Below are 18,140 nucleotides of genomic sequence, written 5' to 3'. Positions count from 1 at the left end.
AGCCAATATTAATACGTTAGCCAAAAATGCAGAGATTCAGCCCTGAACGACTGACACGGAAACACTTATCAACCAAAATTACAGCAATAGAAAGGACCAAGGATTTTTCAGCCGATCTTTATGAGGATGGGTCAATACTTTTTTGCAAAGTCTGTCAACACTCAATCGACCATATTCAGTGTCAAACTATTGTGGAACATCTTCGGCTGCTCAGACATAAGAACAGGAAGGCTAATGGAATTCTGCAGATTTTCAGTCTGAATAACTGGAAAAAATCTGAAAAAAATCAGCAGATTTTGTTTGGGCTTGGTAATGAGGAGACCGCAGTGTATTGTCTGTTGTAAAGTGCTAGCTTGTGACAGCTTGAAGCAGCTTGAAAGGGGGGAGGAGGGGTGCAAAATGTTCTTATGTACCAAAGGGGGGCCCAGCACAGAAAGTCTGGGAACCACTACATTAACCTATTTTGTTTTTTTGCTTTGTTATGGAAAATTGTTTTGAGTATTGTGAAAATTCACTGGTTTTGGTAACGACTACTGACATTTTGGTACTGTGATAACACAACTCTGGGCCAATACTTTCACCTTTTAAATTGAATGCCTGCCTGGAAATATCTCTAGGCTTTGGAATGTTTTATTGATTATACACTTTTGCGTAAGAAATTGTAGGTTAATTATAGCTTTTTTGTGAGCTGTTGGTTTGCCTTGAGTTATTCATTTGTAGAATAATTTAACCTAATATTTGGTCTTGATTGTTTGCACTGATGATGATGTTCTTTTTGCTTCTTTCTCACTCTCCCTCGTTGGCCCTCCCTATCCACTTCCTTTTCTGTCTACAAACATTTACAATTATTATTTTTTTTCTACACCTTCTTTCTCTCCTTTGTAAATTATTGTCCTTTCTCTTTTCCCTCTTTCCCTTCCATCTTCTGTCCCACCAGCAGTGATGCGGGGCCAAAGGCAACATTATCAGACTGGGACTCCGACATGGGGAGCACAGAGAGGCTGAAGGACAGTACTGACATGTTGCACAATGGCAACCGTGGGGACCAGGAGGCAGCACGCCGACTTGCCCGACGGCTTTACCACCTGGAGGGTTTCCGCCGCTCTGATGTAGCCAAGCACTTGGGCAAGAAGTGAGTTATTCCCTGTGCTCATCCTGTCCTCAAACTCTGCCTGTTCATTAACATGCATAACTCCTTTGTGGCCACTTTAGTTTATGTGCACACTGGTTTCACACACTGATGACGTGTATGTAAAGTACATTGTGCAACCCAAGTTTTTAGGCCATTTTAACGGCGTCAATTTTTTTTGTGTGCGATTAATGTTCTTTTTGGCCAAGTAAACTTTGTTTTCATATGCTGCTGCAGCAACTACTGACGTTAGAAAAACTACAACACCACACCGGATCTAGCTAGACCGGAAACAAAACAACAGGCACGCCACACACACGTGTTTGGACTTGCGAGCCGGCTAGTAGTAGGCTAATGCTATGTTTTGAGTGGATGGCGAGCGCAAGACGCCGAAATGGATGCCAATAAGATTCTGAAAGGAAAATGTATGTTTAAAAAGTTGGCAAATGGTTCCATTGACAAGACCAAAGTGATCTGTGTGTTTTGTTGTTGTGAACTGAGCTATCATCGCAGCACATCCAGTCTGAAATACCACTTGATGGCCAAGCACATAGCTGATGCAAATTCTCTGTTCCCTCGTCAAAGCCAGGCGATTGCAATGTTGTTTTCAATTAAAAAAAACATTTTCACTAAGCAATCCGATCCACTTTTCCATGTTGATAAGAGCATTAAAATGAGAAAATAATGGGACAAAAAGAAATCAATGGACATTTAGAAACATGTGTGATCAGGGCCGTACGCAGGGCCCAAAAAATACTGAGGTCATGAGTCAGAACTTCTTGGCGGGTTCAGGGGCATGATCCCCGGATTTTTAAAATGTTATATTTTTTAATTACTTTATTTAAATCTGGCCATTTTCAGAGTCTTAAGGAGCAAAAACATCATCATTATGACTTTTGAATAGGTTTATTTGTTTGTTATCAGAGAACATCACCCAATTATCATGCATTAAACATCTGACTTAAAACTTATACAGTTCTGGTATAGTCTCTTCCTTTTATTGTACCTGCTCTCCCTCTATCTCTTTCTTCACTGCTCCTCTTCTTGCTGCTTGGCCCAAAGATGAGCTTGGTTTGACACAACCTTTTCCTCCCTATCCTGTTTTCCCTTTAGTGAAGAATATAAACACAATCAAATCCAAAACTGATAAAAATGAAAACAATATGCCATTTCAACATCATGTATTCAGATGTGTCAGAAATCTTAAAAAACCTTGAGGGCGGTGTGGAGCTTTTGAAATTTTGTGGTAAAAATGGGGCATTCTGAGACTTTTTGAATGACCATTATGGTGACTCATGAAGTAAGGGCAAGTTACCACTAAAAAATATTTATTATTATTATTCTGAAAATTAACCAGATGTTTTATTTTGTATCTGCCGTGTTGCTGCGTTGTGCTCCGGCATCCGGAAGAAATATATAACAAGTTCAACATCCGACATTGAGAAATTAACACTGAATAAACGTTTCATTTTCAATCCATCACATCAATGACATATTAATCGCAAAATGAATGTTGATTCAACCGGTAGAAATTGATTGACGACCGGTACTGACGGAGTTAACCAAACTTTGAATCAATGTTTCCTTATCTGAGTAGTAGGCTACAAATTTTCTTCTCACAGTCATCTGCCACTTAAACTTCTATCAACCTAAATGTTTAGTTTGATGCGCTCCTCTTCTAGTGACTGTAACTAACTGACTCACTAACGGTACCGGTATGTCTATTGCGGTAACAACATCAGCGTCCAACTTGTGTGTGGTGGTTACCATAGCGACAGTGCAGACTTGGAACATCATCGTCAGAGCAACCCTCACTGAAGTTATCAAAAGATTTTAGATTTTCAAAACCGTTTGTCCGGTACAGCCAATCAAAATCAGCAGCAAAGCAACCAAACAGTAAGTTGGATCATATCTCAGCAAATCTTTGAGATATCAACACCAAACTTTGTATCTTGACTCGGAACCCTCTTCTCAGGATGTCCAGACAATTTGGTGTCATGTGACCAACGGGAGGGGCCGCGGAAAGCAAAAATGTGTTTTGGACAATAACTGTTGATTTGTTTGCTTTTACTAAGTGATTTATTTGTTTCATGATATCTTGGGACATCCCATGTGTAACACATGATAATTTGTGATAACAAAAACTTTGTCTTTGCAATGTACCAGCTGAGTAACAGAATGCAACAGTCTGTGATCTGACATAGATAGGTTGGGTTTTGGCTAAGCCCATACAAAACCTGAACTGAAAACGGAAGAGAAACTGTTCAACATTCTAACTCCACATTTCAGTGCAACAAAGTTTTTGCGCTTTCCACATGCTTTCAGGAACTAATTTCACACGTATATAATTTACTTCGAAGCAAATCATGGAATTTGCTTTACAGCATCTTTAAATATGGTTGTCGGGTAACTTTGACCAAATGTTAATAAGGAGTTTGACCTCCTTTTTGCGCCACGTTTGCCCTCTGCCCATCTTCACATCACCTATCAATTGAACCACACCAGAGTTTGTTTGAAAGCAAACTGAGACCTATTTTTAAGCGGTCTCAGTCCACTTGTTTGGTGTGCACCAGGGTTCGGATTACAGTGTTCACACTGTCCAAATGAACCGAACTAACACAGCAATTGCACCAGAGTTGGTTTTAATTGAACCAAACCTGCCAAGTGTGAACACAACCTTAAAGGGGTTTCTTACATACTAGTGTAATAATTGGACCAATACGCTGTTCCTATTGGTCCAGAGACGTTCTCAAAAGTCAATAAATCTGTTTATTGACTTTTGAGAACATATCTGGACCAATAGGAACAGTGTATTAGTTTATTGACCTCCCGAATGTTCACAGAGGTAAATAAACGTTTTTAACCAACCAGAGAGTTGTTCGCAGAGGTCCATAAACATTTTTGCCGCAGCAACAAGCGGTTGCCTTGGAGATGTAGCAATTGACCTTAACGACGTGGCATCTGCTCGGCAACAAAGTAGCCTAAATTGCCTTAAAAACCCCTAAAACAACCAAATATGGTTTTTGCACAGGCCCGCAAACGCCCCGCAATCGCTTCCCGTTTTAAAGAAGTATCCGAAGCAGACAGAAAACAAATTCTGGTTGAAAGAAATAGCTCAAATACAAACACTGCGACTAAAAACATTCTCCGGAGATTCGACGTGTTTGATTGGGATCTTCCCACGTATTGTTGTAGTATATAAGAAACAAAATGTTTACTCTTCAACAGGTCAGCAAACGCTTTGTCGCCTCGATTTGTTAAAACGACCTACGGTCTCGGTTAACAAAAGTTAACAAATATCCGTTTACAAAGGCTGTTTGCAGACCTGTCGAGGAGTAAACATTTGCTGTTTATCGCTTCTATGGTTACTGTTGCAGTCTCTAAGTCTGACCTGGATGTTTATTTGATGTCATAGTTACTAGAGGCCTTATAAATGCAATGATGTAATTAAGTATGTCTGATGTTATATGAGAATATCATAAGCCCATTGTCAAGATGTATTTAACTAATTAGTTAACTAGTGATGAAGTGTTTTGTCCATCTCTTCATTAACGGAGTAACTAAGTTCAGTTGAGTTCTTGGATTTAGTGATAACAAAATTGATGTGCTTCTTCATGAGGTAACAGTGAATTTAAATATTATAGAAGGCCGGAATTCCACACAGACACAAAAAAATGCAATCTGGAACGAAATTACAAATTCCAGTAACTGTAATATTGCATGGCTACTTAATCTGTAATGCATAATGATTTTGTATTCACTCAACTGAAAAAGTGGGATCCTTGTGGCAAAAATCCTTTCAGATTGTCTCCTCAGCCTATGTCTTCGTCTTGCTCGGATTACTGCTGTCATTTCACAAGGAGAAATATGCAAGGGAACCCGCGTGCATCCAGGTTTTACCTGCTTTTATGAGGCGCAGAATTTTCACCGCAAAATAGAGGCGCACTTTCACAGGCGTTTTTTGTACATACCGCAGAATACATAATTAGGCGCACTTTGCGCATCCCCTCCCATCTCTTTATGGGAAACTCCCACTTTCCCCTTGACCCTCCCGTGAATGCATATGCATGACACGGAAAAGCACAACTTGCCATTTTCAGTTCCCGCAACAGGCAGTCTGCGCCTTTTCCTTTTGTACATACCTCGCCATGCTTTTACGCGCAAATTGCACAATGAGCGCAAAAGCATTAGTACATGAGGCCCTCAGTGCTTTGGACAACAAGTAACACTTTTGGTAACACCAGTGTTGGGAAGTAAAAAATAAATAAATAATATATTAGTCATTACTTATTATTGTTCAGTAAGAGTAGTGTGAATATGTTACATTATTACTTTCTGTACAAAGTAATATTATTAGGGTTCCTCCGGTAGGAAGGCACCTATTGTTTTTGTTAGTTTTATTATTATTATTAGGGGCCAAGCATGTGGCACCTATTGTTTTTGTTAGTTTTATAGGCGACTTTATTAAAAGTTTTGCTTTGCTGAATTTCCATATTGAATGCTGCTTGGCCCCTTCATTGCTGCTTGCAGCTATATTTAAGGTTCCTCCGGTAGGAGGGAACCTATTGTTATTGTTGGTATTCTTATTATTATTTTTCTTCTCCTTGCGCCCCAATATCTCAAAGTCCCCGGTCATAAATGTTCTAATTTGGCACATTGATTCTACACCCAAGTGGGTACCCCACACCAAATATGGGCCACATCAGACCATAGGGGGCCACAGGCCACGCCCAAAAGTCAAATTTTCTAAGTGATGGCATTTTCACCCCATTGCTCCAATTCTTCTGAAACTTGGTGTGCATGTCTCATTTTACATGAGGAACAAAAAAGCCCCATAAGATCCACCCTGCTGGATTTTCCTGTACAGTGATAATTTTGGAAAACTCCTTCTCTGGAACCAAAGGTCTAATTAACTTGAAATTTTGTACAAGTTTTTGGCAGTAGATAGTATTTTGTTGGGGCCAAGTTTGCAGTTCACTTTAATGTTTTTTCCTATCTCTTCAATGAAAGCGAAATAGTTTGAATATTTCCATCCCGAAAACGTTATGTTCTGCTGCCGAAAACATTACACGTTCTGATTAACTGAATCTGCTGTTGTGTTTGTCTGCAGCGTGAATCAAACACTGTGCCCAGGAAGTGTTGTTTAGGCAACAATCTATTTATAAGGCTATTTTTGTCCTTTGTTGAATTAATGCAGTAACTTGGACAAGTAATGCAAGTTACTTAAATAAACAACTGTAATAATATTACTCAATGTCAACAAGTAACGCATTATATTACTTTTTTACTCACTTGAGTACAAATATTATGTAACGCGTTATATTACACAACGTTAGGCGTTACCCCTACTAGGTCTGCATTATGTCTTCTAGGGTAACACCTAGCAGACATAATGTAGAAGAGCCATTATTATTTACACTCACCTGTACAACACCAGCTGCAATCATAGTCTACCGCTCCATGCCGAGATAAGTAGAGCTAACTAATAAATACTCTGGGGGACTGCTAACCAGAAGAACAAAGCCATATCAAGCTACGGTCTACATTCGAGACATTTTCACCCTGGGCTGTGCCTGTAGTATTTTTGTTGTTTAGCTATTCTACTTGTTTTGCAGTACTACCAGCCAGTCGTAGACTGTTAGACCTGTACCTCCCGGAAGCAGTCTGGAACAGAAAAGCTAACAAAAAGCTGAAAAATATTTCTAAATACAAACATGGCGACACAGCGGATGTAGCCAGAAATGTTTCTAGCAATACCATCCTGGCCTGTATTTTGAAAGCTATGGCTAACTTTGCAGGTTGCAAAATTACTTAAACCGACGTGACGTTTTAGACTGTGGCTAGCTGTTGGCTACCGTTAACTTCACTTTTCACCTCAACTTAAATCCTGCCCAAAACTTTAAACAAAATATTCGCGGAGATACAAACAACGCAATCGCGACCAAGACGCACATTTTGACACTAACATTGTCTACGTAGTGCAAAAATTTAGGGAGGAGTTAGGGTAGGAAAATAATAAATAATAGTAAATATATGAGATATGAGAAATATATAATTTTCCCACCCCTAAAAACTGAATCCTTGCATTACCTCGACAGTGCCAGTGTCTTGGTCCCAATTGCGTTGCTTGTATCCATAGATATATATAAACACTAGCTGTCTTACGGCGGCGTCTAGAACGTCCGCACATGGCGGCCATCTTGCTACAGACAACTCGCCCACCCATAACATTGTGTTGATGCTACATGTACTTTTTAAATGACCATAACTTGCTCAATTTTCAACCAATTTTTTTTACGGTTTGGTTTGTTATCAACGTCAGAGATGTCGCTATTCCACTGCATACTTATGAATAATTCTGTAATTTTTTAAAACATATGGTAGAAGTATGCAGTAAAATCGATTACAAGGCAAACATATTACAAAATGAAAGCTTTAAATCTTACCTACTCTACCATGATCATTGTAAATCAGAGAGAAAGCAAGAGTAGGACAAGGGAGAACTGAGGTGAAGGTCTCAGGAGATGAACAATCCACAGAAGAAAGCATTACAATTCCTTTTATACACAAGACCAACCAATCTGACCAAATCTTGAATGGGGTGTGAGAGCCATCAAGTTGAGACCGTCCATAAACTCTAGACTTTAGCATATGAGAGGTGAGGGCAGGTTTGACACCCAGCCTTACACATTAATACTCCAATTGATAATTATTAGTATAAGAGTATAGGGCTTCAAAATGTTTTGGCAGTAATTAAGGTTACAGCTTCAGTAACAAAAAAGATTCAACGTGAAATGCAAAATAGATTTTCCTACACATGAATAATTACAAGATGGATCTAAAAATGAAACTTGTAAAGTATTTTGACAGTTTTTGCTGTACAATAAAAGAAAACGTACATCCTACTCCAGAAGAAATGTATACCATTTTCTGTTTCTAAGCATACTTCTCAAAAGTATATGAAAAGTGAACTGTTTTCAAAGTATACGCCTTAAAAGTATATGAAAAGTGAACTATTTAAAAAGCATACTTCTTAAAAGTGTATCAAAAGTGAAGTATTTTCAAAGCATACTTAAAAGTATATCAAAATTGAACTACAAGTGTACTATCCATTTTGGTATGCTTATAGTATACTTTAATTTACTTATTTTTCATAAGGGTGCCACAGGCAAAGGCCTTGTTGATAAATATTTGCTCATTTAATATTTTGATAAAAAACAAAATTGTGAAATGTAGCTAATGTACAATACAATATACGCTGATATTATTAGTACATCTACTTTCGGAAACAGTAGTCCATTTTTGCCATTTCACTGATCATTAGCCTAGTTTGAGGACACGTTTTCAATCATTAAAATAATAAACATGCTTTACAAATAAATGTTTGTTTTAGGATTTATTATGACATTATATTACAAGTAAACGTTTCGTTGGTGAAATTATAATTATACCTGTAGTTTTGAATTAGTGTAGCTCACTGTAACGCTGTACGCAACACTGTCACACTGGTAAGGAAAACACAATTCCACCACTGTTTAGGACGGTGATAGTACATGTTATGCACTCCCCTTATCAAAAAAGTCTGTTCACAAAGGTCTCCTCTAGAGGGCTGTGAAAACAGCTATCATTTTCCAGACTTTTGAGATATTTGAGCTTATGTCCAACGAGTGCCCCTGTTTTAGAGTTACAGTGTGAGCGTTGACAAACTGTCCTTTGCTGTATCTAGCTAGTTAGCTCGCCACAAGTATTTCTCTCCCAGCTGCACAAAGAAATATGGACAGGTGAGGGAAAATTGTGCCTCGTTTTTGCTTATTTAAACATTCCTAAAAAATCACTCATTCATGATGTAGTGACAAGATGGGGCCCACTTTCAAAATTATTTAGATATTTCTGGAACAGCAACAGGCTTGTTGTGCAGTGCTCGCAGCAGACAGAAGCTCACAGCATTTAATGCCAAATGACATGCACACCTTGGAGAAAGTCTGTCGACTTTGGGGGCCTCTAAATGACTTCAAAGATCTACTGGGTTCTGAAACAAAGACCACCCTCATCTTTGAAGCCTATTATGGAGCACATCACCTGCATACTGAAATAAAAGGAGTAATTACATGCCTTAAAAAAACAAATGAAAAGGTAATGAAGGATGATCTGCAACCCTGTTACTCCTCTGAGAAAGTCAGTAAGGTGATTGACATTGCTTGGTTCATTGATCCCCGCTTCAAGGGCAGCTTTTCTCTAAATAAGGATGACACCATAAGGTTCACTGTAGAGGAAGCTGTGAAGCTGGCAGAAATTACTATCACTGCCACCTCTAAGACGTAATGCCTCCCCTGCTGATCAAGAGCAAGGAAACAGCACTTCCACCACCACTATCCCTTCTGCGGTTACAAAGAAGAAAGACAAATCTTTGTCTTGCTTGCTGAAAAAAATACATCAGAAAAACAAGGTAAAGAAGGAGAAGATGCCCCTTAAAGGGGTAATTGACTGCAAAACCAAGTTTACCTTGTCATAGTTGAATAACGACAGTTCGGTGGGTAAAATGGACATACAGTGAATCTCAAAATCCATTGACACCTCTTTCCTATCTAAATCTCACAATTTGAAACTGCTGCTCTAAAACGAGCGGTTTAAAATACACATTTGTGACATCACAAATGTGGCTCCACCTTTTTTGGCTCTGGTGTTCACCTTCATGGTTTTGTTGCTAACAGCTATTAGCAATGCTAACGTCTTCTGCCTGTATCTAATCTAGCATAGGTAGAATGTGTGATGATTTAGTTTATCGGCAATGGGGCTAAGTTCATGTTCCGGACTGTGTTGTCATGTAAATCTACAATTTACGATGCATGTTTGTCCAGGTTATTTTGAATTAGTTAGCAAGATGGCTAACTGAAGCCGAGTTGTATCACGATAGTTTGGTTGCCAAGCTGTAATGTTACCCACTGAAATCAATCCTGTTTGCTTCAACAACAGAAGCCAAAACAACTAATGTTATAATTTCAAATTATATCTAGTCAATCTGTTTAAAACAGTGTTGTGTAGACACAATAGATTTATTTGTACGTTTTTATTTCAAGTGTCCACCTTCAGTGTTTCAGTGAGTGCTGTTGGCCGTGTTACGTTTTTGCTCCGTAGCTTCACTCATTGTAATCCAACTAATCAGCATGCAGCTCATGTATATATTCATGAGCATACCATAAAAGGGATAAAAACTCTTGTTTGTTTCCAGGGCTATTTCACAGGGTGCATTAGGGCACATAGAACAGCACCCGGGCCATTTTCAGCCCAACCAATGTTACATACCCTATTCGGAGACCTTTAGGAACAGTGTGAAATACCCTATAAAAATCAGTAAATGACCCCTTTAAATGAGAGTGACAATGGAGGTTAGATATCATATCCACTGATGCTGACCCACTGACATGGTGGAATGCTCATGTTCAAGAGTTTCCTTTCCTTGGCAATGTAGCAAGAATATTTCTCGGCATCCCAGCCACTAGTGTGTCCCTCAGAGAGAGTGTTCAGTTTGAGTGGACACATCCTTGTACCTCACCGCTCCAGACTTAATCCAGGAAAGGTGAACATGCTCACATTCCTGCATCATAACTTGTACTGAAAGATGTAGAAAGTGAGCATCTCCAAAACGTTTAGGCTGACATAAATGAATTTTATTTTAAGTAGAAGGGGAGGTTTTTTCTTGAGGAAATAACTACATTATTTATGTTTAAATTATTGTTGAGCTGCACACTTAAGTGACTGCATTTATTTTATTTTAAGACAAATTGATTTATTTTATTTTACTATTTAACCTGACATGTTTACTTTTCAAACTATTTTATGTTGCTTAAAAATAAAATATATTGTTTTCAATTGAAAAAGGTAGTTTTTTACTGTGAAAATTATATTTTTGCTCAAGGTTATCATACAGTCAAAAACTACAAAAAGAGTTTGTAGTTAGGAAAATAAGGAAATTCTGTTTAGTTATTTAGAAGCAAATTGGCTTTTACAACCAATATGGCCAGGTTAGTGCTGACTTCTGGCATAACATTTAATCAGATGGGTTTCTTTATGGATGAAATGCTGGCTAGTGTAGGGGGTTAAGTATTGGCCAAACAACCAAAACGATTCCCCTACTGTTTAAAGGAAGAAGGGAAACTGAATATCGTATTAACATTAACCAAATTATGCCAATACCAATGACATTAATTATTTGACTCTATTGGTTATATCAGAGCAAGAATGGTCAAAGTAAGGTTAAATTAACTAGATTTTTTATAACCTTCCAAATAAATGAAATCAATTACAAGGCAAACATGTTACAAAATGATGGTTTTAAATGTTTCCCGACTCCACCATGGTTATTGTGAATCAGAGAGAAAGGAGAAGCAGTAGCAATGCTACACTAAGCTTCACAATGAGGTGTGAGACCCATCAAGTAAAGATTTCCTACAGCAACTCCAGATTGTAGCATATGAGAGGTGGGCGCACGTTGAAACCCAGCCTTACACTAGCTAACAGAACAACAGTATGAAGTGTATACTTTCAGTATATCAGTGAATTGTCTGCCCGCACATTGCAAATGTGCACAAACTCTTAACACCAAATCGACTACGACATAATACCAGCCCGTATCATGGACATGGGTACGATTCCTACCACCTGAGCCTCCTTGGTCGGTTTCTTGAGGCATGGACATATCGATGCACAAATACGACAGTGTAGCATAGAGTAAAACCTTCAACACAGCCATTTCTGATCATCTCAGTAAGGCACAGCACTGACGACATTATGACAACTGATTGCATTTTATGACTCATATAATGCCACTATATTTCTGGATGAGCCTCAAAGGGCTGAAACCAGACCTGGCATCTCCTTCTCCCCAGGGGAGCCAGCCACAAGACACTTCCCTTCCATTCTGATTATAAATACCAACAACAAATAATCACTCGCTGATTCCATTGATGCAGCAAGTCCAGACAACGGATAGGCTTTCAAAAAAGATCTCGCTGAGTTCCTGAGATTCAACATTATAGTGATTGCAAAACCTTCTTGACGATTCTGCAGAAGTAACCAAGCGCAATTCAACTTGCGACACTGAGATAACCAAACTCAGTCTCACCCGCGGATTAAAAGGAATACTTTCACAAAAGAACCTTTTGATCGGATTACACAGATTTGTTCACTACAGCCAAGATTTAAACGGCTTTCGACCCAACACTTCAACATACCGGCGAACTGCGACTAGCTATGTTTCTGACTTGTAACATTGGCATGAAGTCATTGATATTGTGTGTGTTTTGATTAGACCTACACGTAAAACTAACTACGGTTAGTTTACCACCAGACATTCCCGTTATTAGACAAAGGGCGTGATTCTTTCACCTCCCCCTTCCCGCTCTTTCCATCTGACCCATTGTATGTTTTGTTTCATGTGTTAGCCCATCAAACTCTTACTAAAGCCAATAACATATTTTCATTACTGTTCATTATATTTCCATTTATTCCAATAAATTATTGTGTTTAATTTTTACTCGTGTATTCTGATCCCTCATGTTATTTGATTTGCTCTCCACTTTAGAACAAATTAATTCCTTAAGATTAGACTGATTATTACATATTAAACATAGGATTCCTTAATGTCCTAACACAATATTAAGTTGGTGCCCTTAGAAACTTTATTATAAATTAAGTATTTCTATCTTAAACGAGCAAACCAATGAAACATACCAAAAAACCCTTAGGCAGAACTGTACATTCAAGTACTGTATGGTGACTTAAGCCTATAACTATCACAACTGGCTCAAACATTGTTCATGTAATGACTTTTGTTGTGAACTAAATGTCTAGATGTTTGTGGTGGTAAGACAATTTAACAGACAACCAATACAATACATTTTGATCATCCAAGTGATTAGTGACATACTAATTCAAATAGAGGAATGAGAGATCCTTGACCCTGCAGAAGTATTTGTATGTTTTTTGTATATGTATTTGTACTTTATGTACTTTATACCAGCTTTTCTTTCTTACCAATTTAAAGGATTGATAACTCATTGGACTGTTGGGGACAATTGCCACAAATATAAGTGGCCTAATTTTTGTTTTTTGTTTTGCAGCAATGACTTCAGTAAGATGGTGGCTGAAGAATACCTCACATTTTTTGAATTTACAGGGATGACATTGGACCAATCTCTCAGGTACCATTTATAATTTGTTGTCCTTGTATTGAGAACGTAACTCAAACATGCATTCAACAAAGTTCGAAACAGACCCAGGGTTAACTGTTAATTTAGATTTGAGTATGTCTTCACACAACTTGTCTACATCAAAAGACTAAATTTTTGATGACTGATATATGAAATGCTGTCTATTTAATCTGAGTGACTTCTCTGTTCTGTTCCCTCTCCTTAGATCCTTTTTGAATGCTTTTGCACTAATGGGTGAAACCCAGGAAAGAGAACGTGTTTTGATTCACTTTTCCAATAGGTACTTTTATTGTAACCCTGCCACCATCACTTCACAAGGTACCTCTGCATTTTTTTCTGTCACAAATTACATGTTATTTGTGAACTTTTGAAATAGCTCAAGTTCGGGCTTCTGCCAACTGTATAAAATCTTTAAAGCTGCATAGCTAACATGAAAAAAATTATTCAAATATGTGAAACAGCGGCCCCAATTTTTGTTTGCTTCCCAATTCTGCGCTTTACTCCAATTTGCGTTTCATTGTGGTTCTACAAAACTAGTGCACCGTGCCAGAGATGCAATCGGTGATTAACGTGTCAGTAAAACACACAAATTTACATGAACATTTGTATTTTTTCCTTTGTGATATGCAATGCTTGCTCTATCACATTCACATAAATAAGACACAGACAATCGATTAAGTAGGCTTCATTCTTAAGAACATAGTTCCTGTCCTTTACCCATTTACGTGTCGCTAAATCCATGCCTCTAGAAACTGACCGAGGAGGCGAAAGTAGTGGGAATAATGCCCTTGTCCCATACCCATTGTGGCTTGTTTCGACACCGACCAACCAACCGAGGAGTTTGATTCGGTGGCACAGACACACAAAGAGATTCCTGGAATGATAGACAGTGCCTGTGATGCAGCTGGTGATTATAATGTTGTAGTTTTATTTGGTGTTAGTTTTATTATGATTCTGAATTGAAGTTTGTGCACATTTGCAATGTGCAGACAGAGTTTTTGCATAAGTAAATGCATAAATTCATGTAACAAAATTAACTCATTCATATTGAAATAAAGTCCACTTTATGTTGTCAGCCAGCATTTCATCTAACCAGCATTTCATTTAAAGAAAACCCTTTGACAGCAGCTGATTCAATGTTATGCCAGGAATGAGTACTAGTAAGTTGTTTGTGTAGTGTACACAACCACAATTGTCGGTAATAACCTTCCAGCTATACTGAATTAAAGCTCAGATTGAAGCTCAGATAAATGCTTAGTAGTCTATAGTGCGCCTCAGCTCTATGTATAATGCCTGTCCAACATGGCTGAAAAAGATCCATTGTGGTGAATTACTTTTTAGCAATTTCGAAGCACTTATCCAAACGTCAAACTTAGCACTGCACCCCCTTGGGTTCTGAAATAGACACCTGCAAAATTAAAACTTTACAAGGTGCCCGGATATTGAGATAATCTTGGGAAACTTGTTACCCTAAAATCCTATTATAAAACTGCACACACACGGATTCCTGGCATTATTAGATAGACTAGTGCACAGTTCCCGTGATGCAGTCAGTGATTTCAGTGAAACGCAAAAATTCAGATTACTTGAACTGTAGATAGTGTATATAGTTCCCATGAGAAAATGTATGGCACACACATATTCCTGCAAGGATAGATAGTGCAGTGCCTGTGATGCAGCTGGTGATGACAGTTCTTCTTAGTGGTTTTGGTACCTAATATTTTTCAGATCACTAATGATCAAAAGTCTCTGTCATCTCTGAAGTACTTGGTCAACCTCCACATCATCTATTCTAATCAAATTGCCAATGCTGTGGTAGCCTACATTCATGCAAATGATTATGTAGCCTTAATTTGTCTGCTGTTTCATACATTATAAATTGCTTATGTTTATCAACATTTATTATGTTGGTTATATGTTAAATGGTCTTACCACCACAAACATCTAGACATTTAATTTGTAAAGTAATTACATGCACAACGGTTGAGCCAGTCATATTTGTAGGCCTAATTCACCATATAGCGCATAATATGTACATTTGCAATGTGCAGCAAAACTGAGGGATTCATCTTCCACACCTAATATTTTTTTCTCAAATTCAGGCACTTTGTAAACAACTTAAAACATCATGGTTGCCTGACGTTTTTGTATTGTTTTTCATCTTTAACTCAGCAGATCTATTGAGTTTCTTTGACCATATCAATGTAATTAAATCAAATACATTTGCCTCTCTTAAATTGCTGAGCTAAAAAAACATATTTTTTCCAGTCCCCTTAGCAACTGTCTTGGTAACAACAAGCCTATGTGACCAGTAGATGGGTAAAGCTCAAATATAGTCTACTTGTTGCCAAGACTGTTGCCATGGAACTGATGTAACACGTTGGCCTTATGTAGAGATGGTTGATATAACTGTCATCATCTTTATACACTTGCCTTCAGAAGATGTGACATTTTAAATGCATTAGATATTTAGAGTATGGTATGTGAAGTGTTTGCAATTCCATAGCTAGGTGACCAACAACTTTGTAAATTTGTGGACCATGTCATTAATTATTATACTAGTAATTTTTTGGAAAACATATAGTCTATGGTTATTAGAACAGTTGCAAATGATTCACATTTTGTTAATTCATCTAATTTCGCAGATGGAGTCCACTGCCTTACATGTGCATTGATGCTGTTGAACACGGACCTTCATGGCCATGTAAGTTCTTTCTGCTTGGCCAAGCTTTCAACCTCTTTTTTTTCATCATGTTGACCTCTGTGCTACTACATTACACACATTTTCACATAGTGAGGTATGTGGTATTTCCCAGTCAAAATAGTCACTTCTTGGCAGTAGCATCCCACACAATGACAAATAGAGGAACCTTTTTAATTTGTTGCTGCACTGTTGCTGAAAAGTGGTAAGGGTTTATTTGACCAACAAATCTTTCACAGGGTTTCATAGAAGCATGTTTATATGTAAAATGTTATGGATATAAATAAAAAGTATTTTTTCCTTGCAAAGCAGAATAAAATGTATAAGAAAAAGACAACTCTTGACTGATAATGGAAATATAGGGTTAGGCAATTAGCTTTGATAAAAACAAATAATGCTATGTATATTTTTGAAAACATTTAAAACTGTTAAAAGCAGAATAACAGAATACAGGATAATGTATTCAGATGATAACTGATATTGCAACACAATATTCCATTATTACAGTCATATAAGTTACTTATATTACTGCTATGGACAGGAGTTGTGTCTTCTCATCTAGAAAGCACTGTAATTGTAGTAATCCAGTGGTGTTTCTGGATGTTGCTAGATGGGTGTATAGAATCATTCTCATTTGGAGAAAATAAATCAATTGTATTTGCACAGCTCCTCTGTCCATATCACTGCTATGACCCACCACCCATTTAATGGTGAGGCTCAGCATGTGCTCAATGGGTGGACCCTTTCATCATTCTAAAAGTACTTTTTAATGCATTGGGTGAAAACGAGTCAGTATATTGATTTGAAGGCCAACTGGTGTATTTATCTTTTTTGTGACAAAGCCACAGGTGGATGCTGGAGCCATTAGCCAGTTATAGAGTGCACAGCTATTCTCTGTCCTTACTTTTAGTTTTCACCTCCAGTCAACATGCCTTAACAGAATGTTGTAAGCTGTGTGATTCACAGATTGGCATGAGTTTTGAGGTTACAGTGCCCCTTTTTATACCTCAAACACACAACCATGACACATCATTGCCTATCCCTTTTGCACTTGAAAAATATTTGTATTTAGTGATATTATGTCAGTATTTTCAACTCTGTAGATCAAAACTTAGCTCTGTCGCTTGTAGTTATCTTGTGCCAGTTTGAACATTTGTCTGCACTGTCCACGTACAAACTCGGCTCGTGTTGGCAGGAACTGTAGTCATTGGAACAAACACCGTCTGCTCATTATTTTACTATTCACTGGAGCCGCTTGGCCCATCTTTTGTCCCTTTATAATATGAATAGCCTATTAAAGTGACCTAGAACCATTCTGTACCTAAAAGGTACAGAATAACGACACGCAGCTGTACCTGTCGTTCCCCCCGACCGATCCAGGGATCTCAGCTGAGATTGAAGCCTGCCTCACAGACATCTCCGCCTGGACGACCAAGCACTACCTCCAGATGAACCTCACCTTTGCCATCCTGGCCAAACCCTCCATCTCCCTTAATCTCTCAATCACCCTGGGATCTGCGACGGTGACCCCTTCATCCTGTGCCAGGAACCTTGGGGTTACCATGGATGACAGGCTCTCCCTCACAGCCCACATTGCTGCAGTCTCCCGGTCGTATAGATTCACCCTCTACAACATCCGGAAGATCAGGAAATACCTGTCTGAGCACTCCACCCAGCTGCTCGTCCAAGCACTTGTCCTCTCTAAGTTGGACTACTGCAACTCGCTGCTCGCCAGTCTCCCAGCATGCGCAACCTGCTCTCTTCAGAGGATTCAGAACGTAGCGGCCCACCTGGTCTACAATCTACAAATCTCCGTCCACTGGCTACCCATCACGGCCCACATCAGATTCAAGACCCTGGTACTGACCTTCCGAGAGGTGAACGGGACTGCACCCAACTACATCAAGTCTCTTCTGCACCCTTACACCCCCACCCGCCATCTACGATCTTCTTCACAACCGCCTGGTGGTCCCACCGCTCAAGACCACCCGGTCCCAACACAAGTTCTTCTCCTGCCTGGCCCCCCAGTGGTGGAATCAACTCCCCACCTCCATCAGAGACACTGACTGTCTCCCCAATTTCAAGAAAACGCTCAAGACGC

General features: G+C 38.7%; 1 protein-coding gene across 1 annotated transcript in view; it reads left to right on the top strand.

The window, feature by feature from the left end:
• Nucleotides 1–18,140, top strand: part of LOC146257098 (uncharacterized) — an 85,420-nt gene that overhangs the window by 46,737 nt on the left and 20,543 nt on the right. The window contains exons 5-8 of the mRNA XM_084674867.1: nucleotides 938–1,132; nucleotides 13,249–13,329; nucleotides 13,544–13,656; nucleotides 15,984–16,042. Coding sequence (XP_084530993.1) covers nucleotides 938–1,132; nucleotides 13,249–13,329; nucleotides 13,544–13,656; nucleotides 15,984–16,042 — 448 coding nt within the window. The remainder of the gene's footprint in view (nucleotides 1–937; nucleotides 1,133–13,248; nucleotides 13,330–13,543; nucleotides 13,657–15,983; nucleotides 16,043–18,140) is intronic.

Source organism: Hypomesus nipponensis, chromosome 15, assembly GCF_054491055.1.
Source record: "Hypomesus nipponensis isolate SF chromosome 15, ASM5449105v1, whole genome shotgun sequence".
NCBI classification, from domain to species: Eukaryota; Metazoa; Chordata; class Actinopteri; order Osmeriformes; family Osmeridae; genus Hypomesus; species Hypomesus nipponensis.
Note: the sequence above shows the minus strand (reverse complement) of the source record. Positions and strands in the feature narration are given on the sequence as shown.